Source organism: Solenopsis invicta, chromosome 8, assembly GCF_016802725.1.
Source record: "Solenopsis invicta isolate M01_SB chromosome 8, UNIL_Sinv_3.0, whole genome shotgun sequence".
Lineage (NCBI taxonomy): Eukaryota > Metazoa > Arthropoda > Insecta > Hymenoptera > Formicidae > Solenopsis > Solenopsis invicta.
This window is the reverse complement of record NC_052671.1, coordinates 5,900,422-5,912,620: the sequence shown is the minus strand read 5'-3', so window position 1 is coordinate 5,912,620 and position 12,199 is coordinate 5,900,422. Positions and strand designations below refer to the sequence as shown.

The following is a 12,199-nucleotide window of genomic DNA, read 5'->3' as shown; positions in this document are numbered from 1 at the left end:
CATGAATATTATTAAAAATTAAAATAATATATGTATATTCCAAGAATATTATTCAATACTTTTAATATTATTTTAATATTAAAGGAATATTGTATTAAACTTACATTAATGTTCGCATTATATTGTATAATATTTGTGGTACATTATTTCAACATTCATAGAATATTAAGAAAATGTTTTATTTTTTTCAAATATTATTTTTTTTCAAAAATTAATGTAAATTATTATGCATAAAATATTCATAAACTTTATAATTATTATTTTTCCTTTATAATCATTTTTTATTAATATTTTTTATAATATTACAAGAATATTATTTAATATTAAATGATATTGTCGTGCTTACTAAAGTCTACGACGTTACAAATACACATAAAACTTTGTTTCTCCGTACAAGTAAATTTCTATGATTTATATTCTTCACAGCCTGAATTTTGTGTTCCTTAATTAAAAATTTCGATGTCGTTAAAAATTTCACATCAACTCTAATACTGAAATCTTTTTCCTTTTATCGCAAATATTGTTTGTCGTTTATTTTTTTCTGACGCTCGCGCTGGAGCAAGGAGAACTTATAGCTATCTACGATCCTGTTTCCGTCTACCCTCAGACTCTCATTCATGTAGTTGTGTTTACTCACGCAGAAGCTCGTGCACATTCACGCACCTGCACATTCACATACCTGTATATGTACAGCAACGTGCAATGTGAGTGTGCGACCTTGTGAGCGCAACAGGCGTCACTCCACAACTACAACTCTACAACGCAGAGACGGTGTATGACGGGTACGAGTAAATCCCCTACTTTAACGGCAACGGCCACTTTTACGACAGTGCCGTAGTTACAAAAATTGGAGTTACCAAATTTATATAGAGAATTTTCAAATACTGAGATTAATTTTAATTTTGAAATTCATCTCTGACCTGATCATGAAATTTAATTACATATTAAATATTAAACAGAACAATACCAATAACACCAATAATTACGTATACTTTGTATGAGGAATTAAGCAAAAGATATCTAAAAAGAAGACATTAATGTTACAATTCACACATAATATACTCGAGAGAGCTCCATATCTTTCTAACCAATTTCTTACGCACATCCTATAAATTCCTGTTCGATCGGCGCCCACGGAAGACGCCTTGTCACGATCCGTCACTGTAAACCAGCCACGCTGGTCTCTTATAAAGGGAACCCACGCGAAAGCAAGCTGCATACCACGGCGGCGCGTCGCGCGCAAACGGAGCCGACGACTGTCCACAACTACAATAACGATCGCACGCGCGCAATAGCCTACGAAGCAGCCATTCATATGGGGTCCCACACATCTCGGTTGACGGTTGTCGATGCGACCGCCTGAATAAGTTCTCTCACTTCGCGATGCGCGGTGGATCGCGCTGCGAACGCGATTGCGGACGACGAGGACGAGAACGACGGCGTGTGCGGTGAAAGCCCTCTCCGGTGAATTCCTCCTCGAGCGATCGGCAGAGGTGGTGGTGCGCGTACGCGTTCGATCGCTTTCGGTGTGACCATGGTGTCGCGCGTCTGACACCGTTGACCAACGACGGGAAGATCCGCGCCGGAGGATCCCTCCTCACCAGTCGCAGCCCCGCCGACCGCCACCAGACGTGGACCCGCCACGCAGACCCGTTGCTGCTCCACGCCGGTTCCAACAACGATCCTCTTCCTGCTCGCTCGAGATCTCGGTCGTTGCCGAGAGAGCGGCCGCCGCCGCCGCCGCCGCAACAGCAGCAGCAGCAGCAGCAGTAATTTGCGCCGAATCACCGTGATCGCGATTATGGTACGTGCAAGTTTCGCTTATTCTCGCGGCTCGCGCAATTCCACGCAATTGTCGTTGGTTTACAAATAGCTTGGACATTACTGTCACGCGTGGAGCAAGCTACCTGACGCGTTATCCGAGTCGGTGCACTGTAATACTTCTCGTAATTCGAAACCGCGCACGCTCGTGTCAAATTAGATGGACTAGTATAACGGATCATTTCAGAATGCTTTTAATAATAGTTAAAAAAAAAAAAAAGAAACACTGAGTAAGCAATTAAAAAAAAAGAGATAAGTAAACAAAATAAAAATACTCATTTCCGCTGTTGTGCAACTATCGCTGTTTCAACGCGAAAAATATGTTCCTAAGGCATTTAATTAATACGGTTAGAGCAAAATTTTATTGAATTTGCGAACGACACGGAGGGACGCCGTGGTAAGAAAATTGGAATTATCGCCTTTGTTTTACCCAACTCCGGATGACACACCGAGCATTAAAGTCTCTATTAAGAAGCCGGGTGATGCCAGGCGTCTCTATTGTATTTGCCTCGTCAATTCCCCTTAGTTAATGACGTTATAATGGAGGTCGGTGCCATTGGGTCTCGGGTTTTAACGCGATTTTCCTTGCGGCATTCCGCGGTCGCTGCATAGCGGTCGCACGATCGCTCCCGGATCGATCGACGGTGGTTACAGCGGGGCGAAGCTCTTTATTTTTATTTCTCACGGGGAAAGTTCGATCGCGTTGACTCGTTTTTTCGATGCTCTCTGGAATATCCTGCTCTCGCACGCACGCGACTTTATTGCGCCTGGAGCGAAAGGGTTGGGCCGTTGCTCGTTGCCGATTGAAAACAGCTGATAATCACCTGTTGGTGATAGAAGTATTGTATTGTCCAACGAGAAGAGAAAGCACGCTGCTTTACGATCGCATTTTACGATCGACAGATTTTAGCGATCGAAAGTCAAAAGAATCGTCCGAAGTATGGCGATGTTGCTTTAATATTTTTCTAATAACACTAGTTTGCAAAAAAATACTTTTTTTTTCATTTTGAATCAGAGACAAGGTGTGTCTTCCAGATTTTTATACCGAGAAACAATTTACATATGTTTACAAAACGTTTATTACACTAGTTTATATCCCAGAATTATTTTAAATCAGACAAGGTGCTTCTTACAAATTTTTGGATGTTACAAGCTACTTTTCATCAACACGACATATTTTAGAAATAATTGAGGTTTAAATGACTTTTTTGCAATATTTGAAATTTTTTGTAAAAAAAAGGTCAATTATCTATCTTACTTTTTAACCATGACATGAAGGATTTAAGAGTTATTTATAGAGTTATTTTACTGCTTATGATGATGAAGATATATATAACTTATAATATTCATAATTTATGATTATTGATACACACGTGCAGCGTAATTTATTCTGGTAGAGATATATTTATACATATATGTATTTAGTGAGATCTAGTGTCTCATTTTAATTGCTCACTTGGAATTTTTCGAAACAAATGCATTTTTGAAAAATATGTTTCAGACAAAAGTTATATTATTTAAAGGAGGACAAATAATGATAAAATCATTCCCTTCCCACTAAACTACCGATCATGCGACGCTACCTTCAAAATATTTCCCAGCTTTAATCTTTCACGGCTAAAAAATAAGATATCAAAATAAAAAAATTGTATTTTATAAAAAGTGAACAATACATTCATAATATCTGATCAGAATTTCCAGATACGTTAACCTTTTCTACGAAAAAATCAAATATCCCCAAAAAATCATATTTTACACATTAAACTTGAATTATTTTGAAAACGTGCTGGTGAAATATAATTTGTAGCATCATTTTTAGCATTGAAAAATTTTTAAGAAATACCTTGTCTGATTTAAAATGATTTTTGGATGTAAACTAGTGTAATAAAGTTTGGTAAGCATATCGTAAGTCTGTAAACTATTTAGTTGTTCTATAAAATAACAAACGCTACAACGCGCGACGATGTAGTCGATATCACAAAATGGTTGAAGGTTCTTCCATTTTTTATGAAAATAAGATAATTTCCAATAAATTATTCATGTAAGTAAAAAAAAAAAGATAAGCCCAACTGATAAAACTTTAAAGTCATTGTAAAACAGAATTATTGTATCAACGTTTTAATAACCGTCATACTATCTACAAGATAATAACAACGAAAAGAGAAGATCTTCTCGTTATCAAAGATATCTACGGAAATTCTTACGTCGCTATCCACAGCAAACAATCTCGCGCCGTGTCGAAAATCTCGTGTCTCGCGAATATCCGCGAGCAAGCATGACGGCCGTATTATATACATTCATGCGCGTATTAATAGCGCACCTTTAGCGTGCGCTTGTGCGGCTAGCTCATAGTAAAGTCAGCTCACGATAGAATTTTGCAGCGTTCGTGGATGACGTTACCGAGCCTGTGGTAATCGACCGTTATCTAAACCGATCGCTCGTTCGCCAGTAAGCCGTAATTGGAATTTCAAGAGAACAGTCACGCGAGGACATGGCGCTGGCCAAGATTAGGAATTTCATTGACAACAGCCTGAAGACGGTGTCCACGCCGTTGGATCGTACGGTGAATCTGGAGCCGGAAATCGGCATCAAGATCGTGCACTCGCCGAACGAGAAGACACTGAACGTCACAGTTCTCGGCGCCAGACACTTGCCACAGAACTTCGGCTTCACCAGAGTCAATAGCTATGTTGTAAAGGTAGAGTAAACATGAGAGGACGTAGGTGGCTCGTGAATGTGGATCGATTGCATTTGAGCAAACAAAAGGCGCGTATGTTTCATCAACGGCTTGTTTTTTCGACGCACATTTAACGTCGAACGAATCCGTTTAAATCCATAGATGTAATCATTCTTTTTTTTTTTTTTTTTTCCCCGTACACACAGTTAATTCAATTTCGTTCGCACTGATGGAAATACTGGACGAAATAATCACGTTCGATAAATGTGCGTCGGAGATGCCGGACGATTCTAACACACTTGTGTGCGAACTGTAAGATCGCGCTCCGCTACGCTTCGCTGTACTCGAGCCTGAATTACGCGTAAGGCGGAGACGCTCACGGCAGTCTTGGGTGTTATCTGCGATTACGTAATACTATATGAGTAACGCATTATAGAAGTCCGACATTGACTGTAGTATCTTATTGAGTGACGAGTAAATGTTCTGTATACTTATACAATTTCCTTTGATTTGTCGCGCGAACGAGACAACGTATCGCTGAACGTATCTCTATATATGTAATAAATCGATTCAGTATATTTCGGGGACACGCGGAGTACACGAATCTTTAATATCTGTTGCCAGAGAGTGACGGTCATAAATATTTCTAACTTAATTTCATTATTTACCCCTGAGCGAAAATTCAGTCGTAAATAGAACATAAATTTTGTACCGTTAAAATTCAATCGACTATAATCGATTAATAATTATTAATTATTAATCAATTATAGTCGATTGAATTTCAACGGTACAAAATTTACGTTCTATTTACGACTGAATTTTAATAATTATTAGTTAACAAAGTATAACTAATTAAAAACGCATACTTTACAATTCAAAAGAATTTTTTTTTGCTGCAAAAGACAATCAAAATGTATTAATTTCTTTAAATCTACTGCTTATCCACTTTTTATATTTGTTTAATTTCTATATATATCCACTCTCTTTTTATTATAAAAATATCGAAGAAACGAACTTGATTAACGATTTTAATTTTTTAGGTGAAGATGATTCCTGGAAAGGATAAGTTCGAAACCACTTCGAGGAATGAATCCTGGCCCCAATGGAACGAGGAATTTGTTTTTCCCTTGCGCAAAGAAATCAAGCAAAAGTTCGGCAAATCGAAAGTCGTGGAGGAAGAAATTAACGGATCTAGATTCGTCGTCGCAACTCTCTACGCCGTTCTCGAGGACAAACCTCTGATAGCGACTGAAAAGAAGGAGGCGGATAAAGAGAAAACGTCACCTACTAAAGAGTCAGCGAAGAAAGGTGGAAAAAAAAAGGAAGGTCAAAGCAGCTCTGCCGATCAAGAAACCTCAAAGAACAAACTTCTCAGCCAATTCTTTGGCAAGAATTCCGACAAACTCGCGGAATCTACAGCCGTGGAGAGAAGAGCCTATGACAAGAGGCGAACTGTTGGTGCGACGACGATTCCACTTGATCCGAAAAATTTCGTCTGCAAACCGCCAAAATCGAAACATACCAGCGACGTGTCTACAGGAGAGCTGTGGAAACCACTACGACCGATCGCCAGTGGTATCTCAGGTGCTGAGGATAGAGTAAGTATTCACAACGTTGTAAAAAGCATAGCAACTATACAGCAGTCGCAAAAACCACGGTTGTCATTTCTAAATGAAGACTTAAGTACACTATTTGCTTTAGGCCTATATTCAGAATGCTCTTATAGAGATATTAGCTTTTTATCATTCTATTTTTATCATTCATTAGAAAGAAGGTGGAGTGACAAAAAACGTGGACCTTGATCTTTTAACTAACGCAATAATATTGTGTGTACTCGTAATTATGGCGCAAGCATACTTTTGACGAAGAAATATTCTTAAAGATAGATCTGTTTTCGCGCAATAAAATCTTCATCATTAAATTAGGTTATAATTATAATAGTTTCTTTTCTTTACTTTTCCAATTCTTTGGAAATAACTGTAACACATCTTATACATTAAGTATAAAAATGAAAGAAATGAAAAAACTTGAGTATGTGTTTATTTTCTGTGTATTATACTGAGAGAATAAAATTACTAAATTTTAATAAATATTTGTTTGAATAGTTGAAATGAAATATGTACTAAATGTAAATAAGTATTTATTTAGTACAAGAACCATCAATTTAATTTAACTCATTATTTTTTGATTGAGTAAATATTTATGTATCGTAAGTAAATATTTCATTGCAACTATTTGAACAAATATTTATTAAAATTTAGTAATTTTTCCCCTCAGAGTAATATTTCTTTCCATCATATTAATCGATATGTTTCTTATTAATTTTGCTGTTAAAATATACACGAGGCAATAATCTTTCAGAAAGAGAACAAAAAGGGGCAAGTCGAATTGTCATTGTGTCTCTCGAAGGGTGAAAAGGATGAGGACAGTGACGGACAACTAGTATTGTCTCTAAATCGTCTGAGATGTTCGCTTCAGACGATGCACGAGCACGAGAATCTAAAAGGACAAATGTATCTGAAGATGTCGGTGGTCGACAGTGGTCGAGTAACACATTTCTGGAAGAGCGATCGATTTGCACCGACGGTGTCCATGAAATTCTCACCGGATACGGCGAGAGTCGCCGCTGACAATCCATACAAAGGAGCGCTCAACGACGTGAGCTTCGTTGTAAAATTCGTCTCAAAAAATAAAATGGGTAAGCCGCACAAGTTCCACCTTCGAAATATATTAAGTATCGAAGTATCGACGATACACGAATGCATCGTTCTTATAATTATTTATAGGTAAGAAGAGTCCCGTGGGCCATTTTGTGATCGGACCTGACGTTGGTGGAACCTACGGTGAGCAATGGAAACAAGCTTTAGCGAAACCGGGACAGCAAATAACAAAGTGGCAGGCGTTTGAATAAAAATAAGGCGCGCGAGGAGTCGGTAACTTATTCAACATTACGAAAACTGCAGCTGTTGTACGACGTACTTTTCCTCTTTAGATATCTAGAGGCACCGCGGCACAAATGAGATTGCGCTATACGCGCGCGTACGCCATAAATATTTAAGACACCGATCGATACTGCTATTCCAAAGAATACCATAGAAACGTATGCGAATGAAAACGTTTTACGTGAATCTTTCTTGCTGCACACGCCGGCGTTTACGATCTGTTGTTATTTTTACATGATAAAATTATTACGTGACTATGCAAGAGGAAATTGTTTTTCAATGCATGAATCTAGTTGGAATTTTCAATCGCACGTATTCTGTATATACAAAATCTTTGCCAATTTTAACCGTCCTTGATTCCGCAAAAGAGAAAACTTGATGTTTCTATCCCGAATCCGATCAATGTAACCGTCCGTAAAATAAGAACTATTGCCTAAGTATATATGTATAGTTAATGAATAATTGTAACAAATACTACATATCATATTTCGTAAGATCGCGAGAATAAGCTCGCCACGTTACTTTAGTATTAATTGATATTTTGTTTCGATACAGATAACGTAACTATAATTTTATATGAATTAAAACGCTCATATATATAATTGTTTACAAAAGCATGCCGTTAAAGTCGATATATCTTTTAATAATGATAAATTCGACTTGTTTTTTACGTACGTTAAATGCTCATTTTTATTATCACGTTAGCTAGAAACGGAGCGAGGGGCGATATTTATCCAATATACGGAGTTGATATTAACACACAGCTATTTCCATTTGTGATACATCGAAATGTTTTTTTTTCTATCGATTATTATTCATACATTTATTAATATAAAATATTAATATAGAATAAAAATCAATATAAAATTTTATATCAATGTTAAGATGCCACAAAAATCACAAAACATAATTATATAATTGCACTATATACCTTTAAAGGCATTGATTATTAATTAATTAGTATTAATATTTTCCATGTTTTTACAGCTCAAATAAAAATGCCACGAAAAGAGTTAAGAAAATTTCAAAATATTAAAAAATGATGTAATATCAATTAACATATTTGCTATGACTTTCTAGAATTGTTTTAGTAATGCATACTCTATTGCTATTTTAAGGAATATTTGTATGTTTGTAACTGCTGACACACCAAAAAGTACACATACATTTTGTTTAAAATAATATTTTTATTTACTTCTGTATTGTATGTAAAAGAGAAAAAAAGCTTTATTTATAAATATATCTCATATAGTGAACAATTTCATTATTTTCCTGCGACGAATAGAAAGCTCGATAAGTATTTCAGGTTTTATATTCGTCAAGACAATATCTAATTTTCAATTTAGAAATCATTTTATTGTCTGTACTTTATACAATTACCTAACAATTTAATATGGAATTTTAAGTATGTATATTGAATGATATTGTGTTTTATATGAATCAAATATATCGATGATACAATGTTACAAATCATGCCTTGTTTATGTTGTATGGCAGTAAAAGACTAAATATTCCTAAAAAAATATGTACAAAAATAATAAGAAGGAGGCAAATTGCCGCAATAGAACTAAATTAATCGTATGATTAATCTGGACGGTTTTAGCAGTCTTATTTTTAATATCTGGGGTTATAATAATCGACTAATTCGATATTAGTAAGATTCATAATTTGTACTATAGTAATATTAAAATGGAAAAAAATAGTACGAATATTCATTTTTTTGTATAGCAGTAAAAATATATTTCTATAAAATATGTAATTTATTGATAAAATGTAGCTTCAGCCAAGGGGTAAATTACTGACTTACTGGAAGTTATATTACTTCTTATAAATATTAAAAATTTCCATCATTGAGATATGTAAAGATAGATATAAAAAGGCACTTGATTGTATAAAAAATTATAAAATTACAAAATTGCATTGTAAAAATTAATGCATCTATACATATTTGATTGCTGGAGATTGTATCTTCCCTGACGTTCGATGTGTAAGATGAGAGGAGTATTGTGTAAGTACAAGTGAATCTTGAACCGTAAAGATAGTTACTGAAATCTAAACTATCCAGTGAATCAGATCTGTTAAGAATCTTTGGCTAGACTTTTTTAAACGACGAACACGTATCGAACGGTTGTTATTAGGCCGATTAATAAGAGATGCCAGTTTGCATATTGATAAGGTGCCGAGTTACAACCGTCTTTGCTATTGCATGTACAGTATTCCATAAATATATTATACGTTCCAGTTCGCATTAAGCAGAATCGCTCATCGCCCGAAATTCCTGGCTCGCCCATATAAGCGCAGCTACGAAAATATCTCCATTCCCCGTTAACTGTAAATGAAATTTACATGAAAATACAGAGTGCAATAATAAAATTGACAGACAACACATATGTATTTTTGCTCATTAGCTATAGGGAATTGCATAATGCCATTATAAATAAATAACCTTTTTGACGAATTTTACGACACATTGTCGGCTTTACCCCTGGTAAGTGCTCCAGTTCAGGTTCTTGCTTACAGTCTGTAATAGGCACTGTGGAATTGTCAAACGGATCCGCGCACTTTGGATCTGAGTCTGACCTGCACACCCAACATTTGATAGAGAGGCCTAAAAAAAACATACGGCAAAGTTTAAACTTTCTTACCGTCAGTTACAAGTATATGCTCCATTTCCAACATTTTAAATGCCTTCTATTTAAATACTACCTAATTCACTTGTATACATTCTACAAAATGGAGGTTAGGAATATGTTTGCGAAATAAAACTTTTATCGTAATTATAAGCAGATCTCTGTAGAAAAACCGATGACGTCGCACACACACGTACACGCAAAATATTTGCAATCTCGTGCTTTGAGAAGGTTATTTGAAGGTTAATATCAAAATATTAATTAAAGCTTAAATCTTTTTCTAACATACCTTGTTGGACGCAGCAAAGAAAGAGTAACGCTATCGCGAAAAAAGAAAAGCGGATTTCAAGGGCCATTTCGGGAAAAACGTCTTAACTTTGTAAAAACGCCTCACAATAGAGAGTCGATGCCTCTAAATACTCTTTATATATTCTATGTGTCCACGCCTATAATTGACACAACTGACCGCGCGCCGCGCTAGACCTCTAGTAGCTTCAGTTATACCAAGTTATACTGGGTGATTCAGAAATAAATGAATCGGAGCAAACTGCTTGCTAAAGAAACCCCGGATAATTACTGTAGAATTAATCGATATAAAAAAAAACCATAAGTAACCATGCAAATGCAAAAACTTTTAATGTTGTGAATAAATATAGAAAAACATTCTTTTATGATTCAAAATAAAATTTCCGGGATCATAAGTCGTACTGGAACAAGTCCATCATCATAATTGTTTAATTATCACAATTAACTGTATGGTGCAGTTAACTCTGACCCCGTTGCCTGTAAAGGCTATCTCACTACTAAGTAAATCTTATTATATAGTAAATTTATATTTACTATATCGATATTGTAATTATATTGTGGTAATAATTAAATATCAAAAAATGTATCTGATATAAAAAAAAATATTAGACAATGTACTGAATTGCTTTAAAAGTAAAAGTTTTTATATTATAAGGAAATATATCGGGAAGTTCTCTCGATATATTACATATATTTTCGTATATACGTCACTGAGAACTTCGGGTATACTCGGGTTCTTCGGAGTTACGTCACGCGTGACTCGAGTCAACCGCGCCCGACAGATATGATGTTCCTTGTCATAGTGTCATGGCATATAGTCACATGTATGTTCACCAGAGGAGTGAAATTATTTTATAGTGGTAAATCCAATATAGAGAATGCAAAATAGAAAACGAAGTGATTTGTCTTCAAATAAATGGATATAAGAAGAAAAAGAAGAAAAAGTTATTTTAAAAAGATAAGAGGCAATTTTCAAATTGTATATTCCGATATTTTTATTTCATTATATATTCCAATATATATAAAAGAAAAAATGTATATGTATATAAAAAAATAGTTTAATAATACTTATATTAATCAATTTAAATCAAAACTTAGTTTTCTCACGTCAAAAATTTAAAGTTATAACATCAGATATCTCACAATATTGTGATGTAGAACAAATATATAAATATATACAGACACTATGCTGCATTATGCACGTAAGCGCATTATTAGAAAATAAACTGGTTGTCAGTCAATTGTCTCTAACCATCCACGAGTTTTTGTTAGACAAGCACGATCGTTCGCGCGTACCAGAGTGTAGAACACACAGTTCAATGTCTCTACGCAATCAAATTATAAAAAAATTATATGCTTCTGAGAAAACGGGACACCACTGTTGCGACAAGTGTGTTTGCTGCGTCGCGTCGCTCAGGTGTTTCAAAGTCTATTTGTGAAAATGTCTTGTCTATTTGTTCTCGCCGCGATCGCGTTTAAAGATCTGCATCATGAAATTTCGAATCGACTGGTGATGCGTCGAGCGGAGAGTGCCCGGACCCACGTCCAGCATCCTCCAGCTATCTGTATCAGTCCGAGAGAAGGGGGGCGATCTTGGACCCCACGGATCTCGTAGCCCGCAGCGAGCGGGATCGGCTCTCTTTCGCGGGTGGTCCGCGCCGACAACCGACGACGTCCGCGCGCGGCTCAGCTCCGTTCCGGGGGAAACATTTGAATGCTATAAATAAATATAAATAAATTGATTTGCCGACATTAGCATAAGTAGCGAGGGAGAGACACGAGGCGAGTTCGACTTCGGTGTCTCGCCGTCCGTGCGCGCGGTC

The 12,199-nt window shown here is 36.0% G+C and overlaps 2 protein-coding genes across 4 annotated transcripts; one reads left to right on the top strand and one right to left on the bottom strand.

Moving 5' to 3' along the window:
* Nucleotides 1-1,060: 1,060 nt before the first annotated feature.
* Nucleotides 1,061-8,699, top strand: LOC105196725. Of its 2 annotated transcripts, none has more exons than XM_011162810.3 (5): nucleotides 1,061-1,804; nucleotides 4,193-4,519; nucleotides 5,539-6,096; nucleotides 6,860-7,196; nucleotides 7,285-8,699. In XM_011162810.3, exons 2-5 carry the CDS (start codon nucleotides 4,313-4,315, stop codon nucleotides 7,407-7,409), a joined length of 1,227 nt encoding a protein of 408 aa, XP_011161112.1. In that variant the 5' UTR covers nucleotides 1,061-1,804; nucleotides 4,193-4,312; the 3' UTR covers nucleotides 7,410-8,699. The 2 variants fall into 2 exon arrangements, with proteins under 2 accessions (XP_011161112.1, XP_011161105.1); XM_011162803.3 differs by having other exon boundaries at nucleotides 1,062-1,804; nucleotides 4,203-4,519.
* An 81-nt stretch (nucleotides 8,700-8,780) lies between these two features.
* On the bottom strand, nucleotides 8,781-10,583 carry LOC105196736. Of its 2 annotated transcripts, none has more exons than XM_011162823.3 (3): nucleotides 10,360-10,583; nucleotides 9,887-10,048; nucleotides 8,781-9,769 (listed from the first exon to the last, which is right to left on the bottom strand). In XM_011162823.3, the coding sequence occupies exons 1-3, from the start codon at nucleotides 10,424-10,426 to the stop codon at nucleotides 9,543-9,545; spliced, it is 456 nt and encodes a 151-aa protein (XP_011161125.1). In that variant the 5' UTR covers nucleotides 10,427-10,583; the 3' UTR covers nucleotides 8,781-9,542. The 2 variants fall into 2 exon arrangements, with proteins under 2 accessions (XP_011161125.1, XP_025990884.1); XM_026135099.2 differs by lacking the exon at nucleotides 10,360-10,583 and adding an exon at nucleotides 10,147-10,308.
* Between the last annotated feature and the right edge of the window lie 1,616 nt (nucleotides 10,584-12,199).

Bases quoted from the DNA above. Each gene is read 5' to 3' on its own strand.
- LOC105196725 (XM_011162810.3), top strand. From the start codon at position 4,313: ATGGCGCTGGCCAAGATTAGGAATTTCATTGACAACAGCCTGAAGACG. The intron at 4,520-5,538 runs GTAGAGTAAACA...TTAATTTTTTAG, and splicing joins TCAATAGCTATGTTGTAAAG to GTGAAGATGATTCCTGGAAA. The intron at 7,197-7,284 runs GTAAGCCGCACA...AATTATTTATAG, and splicing joins CGTCTCAAAAAATAAAATGG to GTAAGAAGAGTCCCGTGGGC.
- LOC105196736 (XM_011162823.3), bottom strand. From the start codon at position 10,426: ATGGCCCTTGAAATCCGCTTTTCTTTTTTCGCGATAGCGTTACTCTTT. The intron at 10,049-10,359 runs GTATGTTAGAAA...TGTTTTTTTTAG, and splicing joins TCTTTGCTGCGTCCAACAAG to GCCTCTCTATCAAATGTTGG. The intron at 9,770-9,886 runs GTTATTTATTTA...TTTCATTTACAG, and splicing joins TCGTAAAATTCGTCAAAAAG to TTAACGGGGAATGGAGATAT.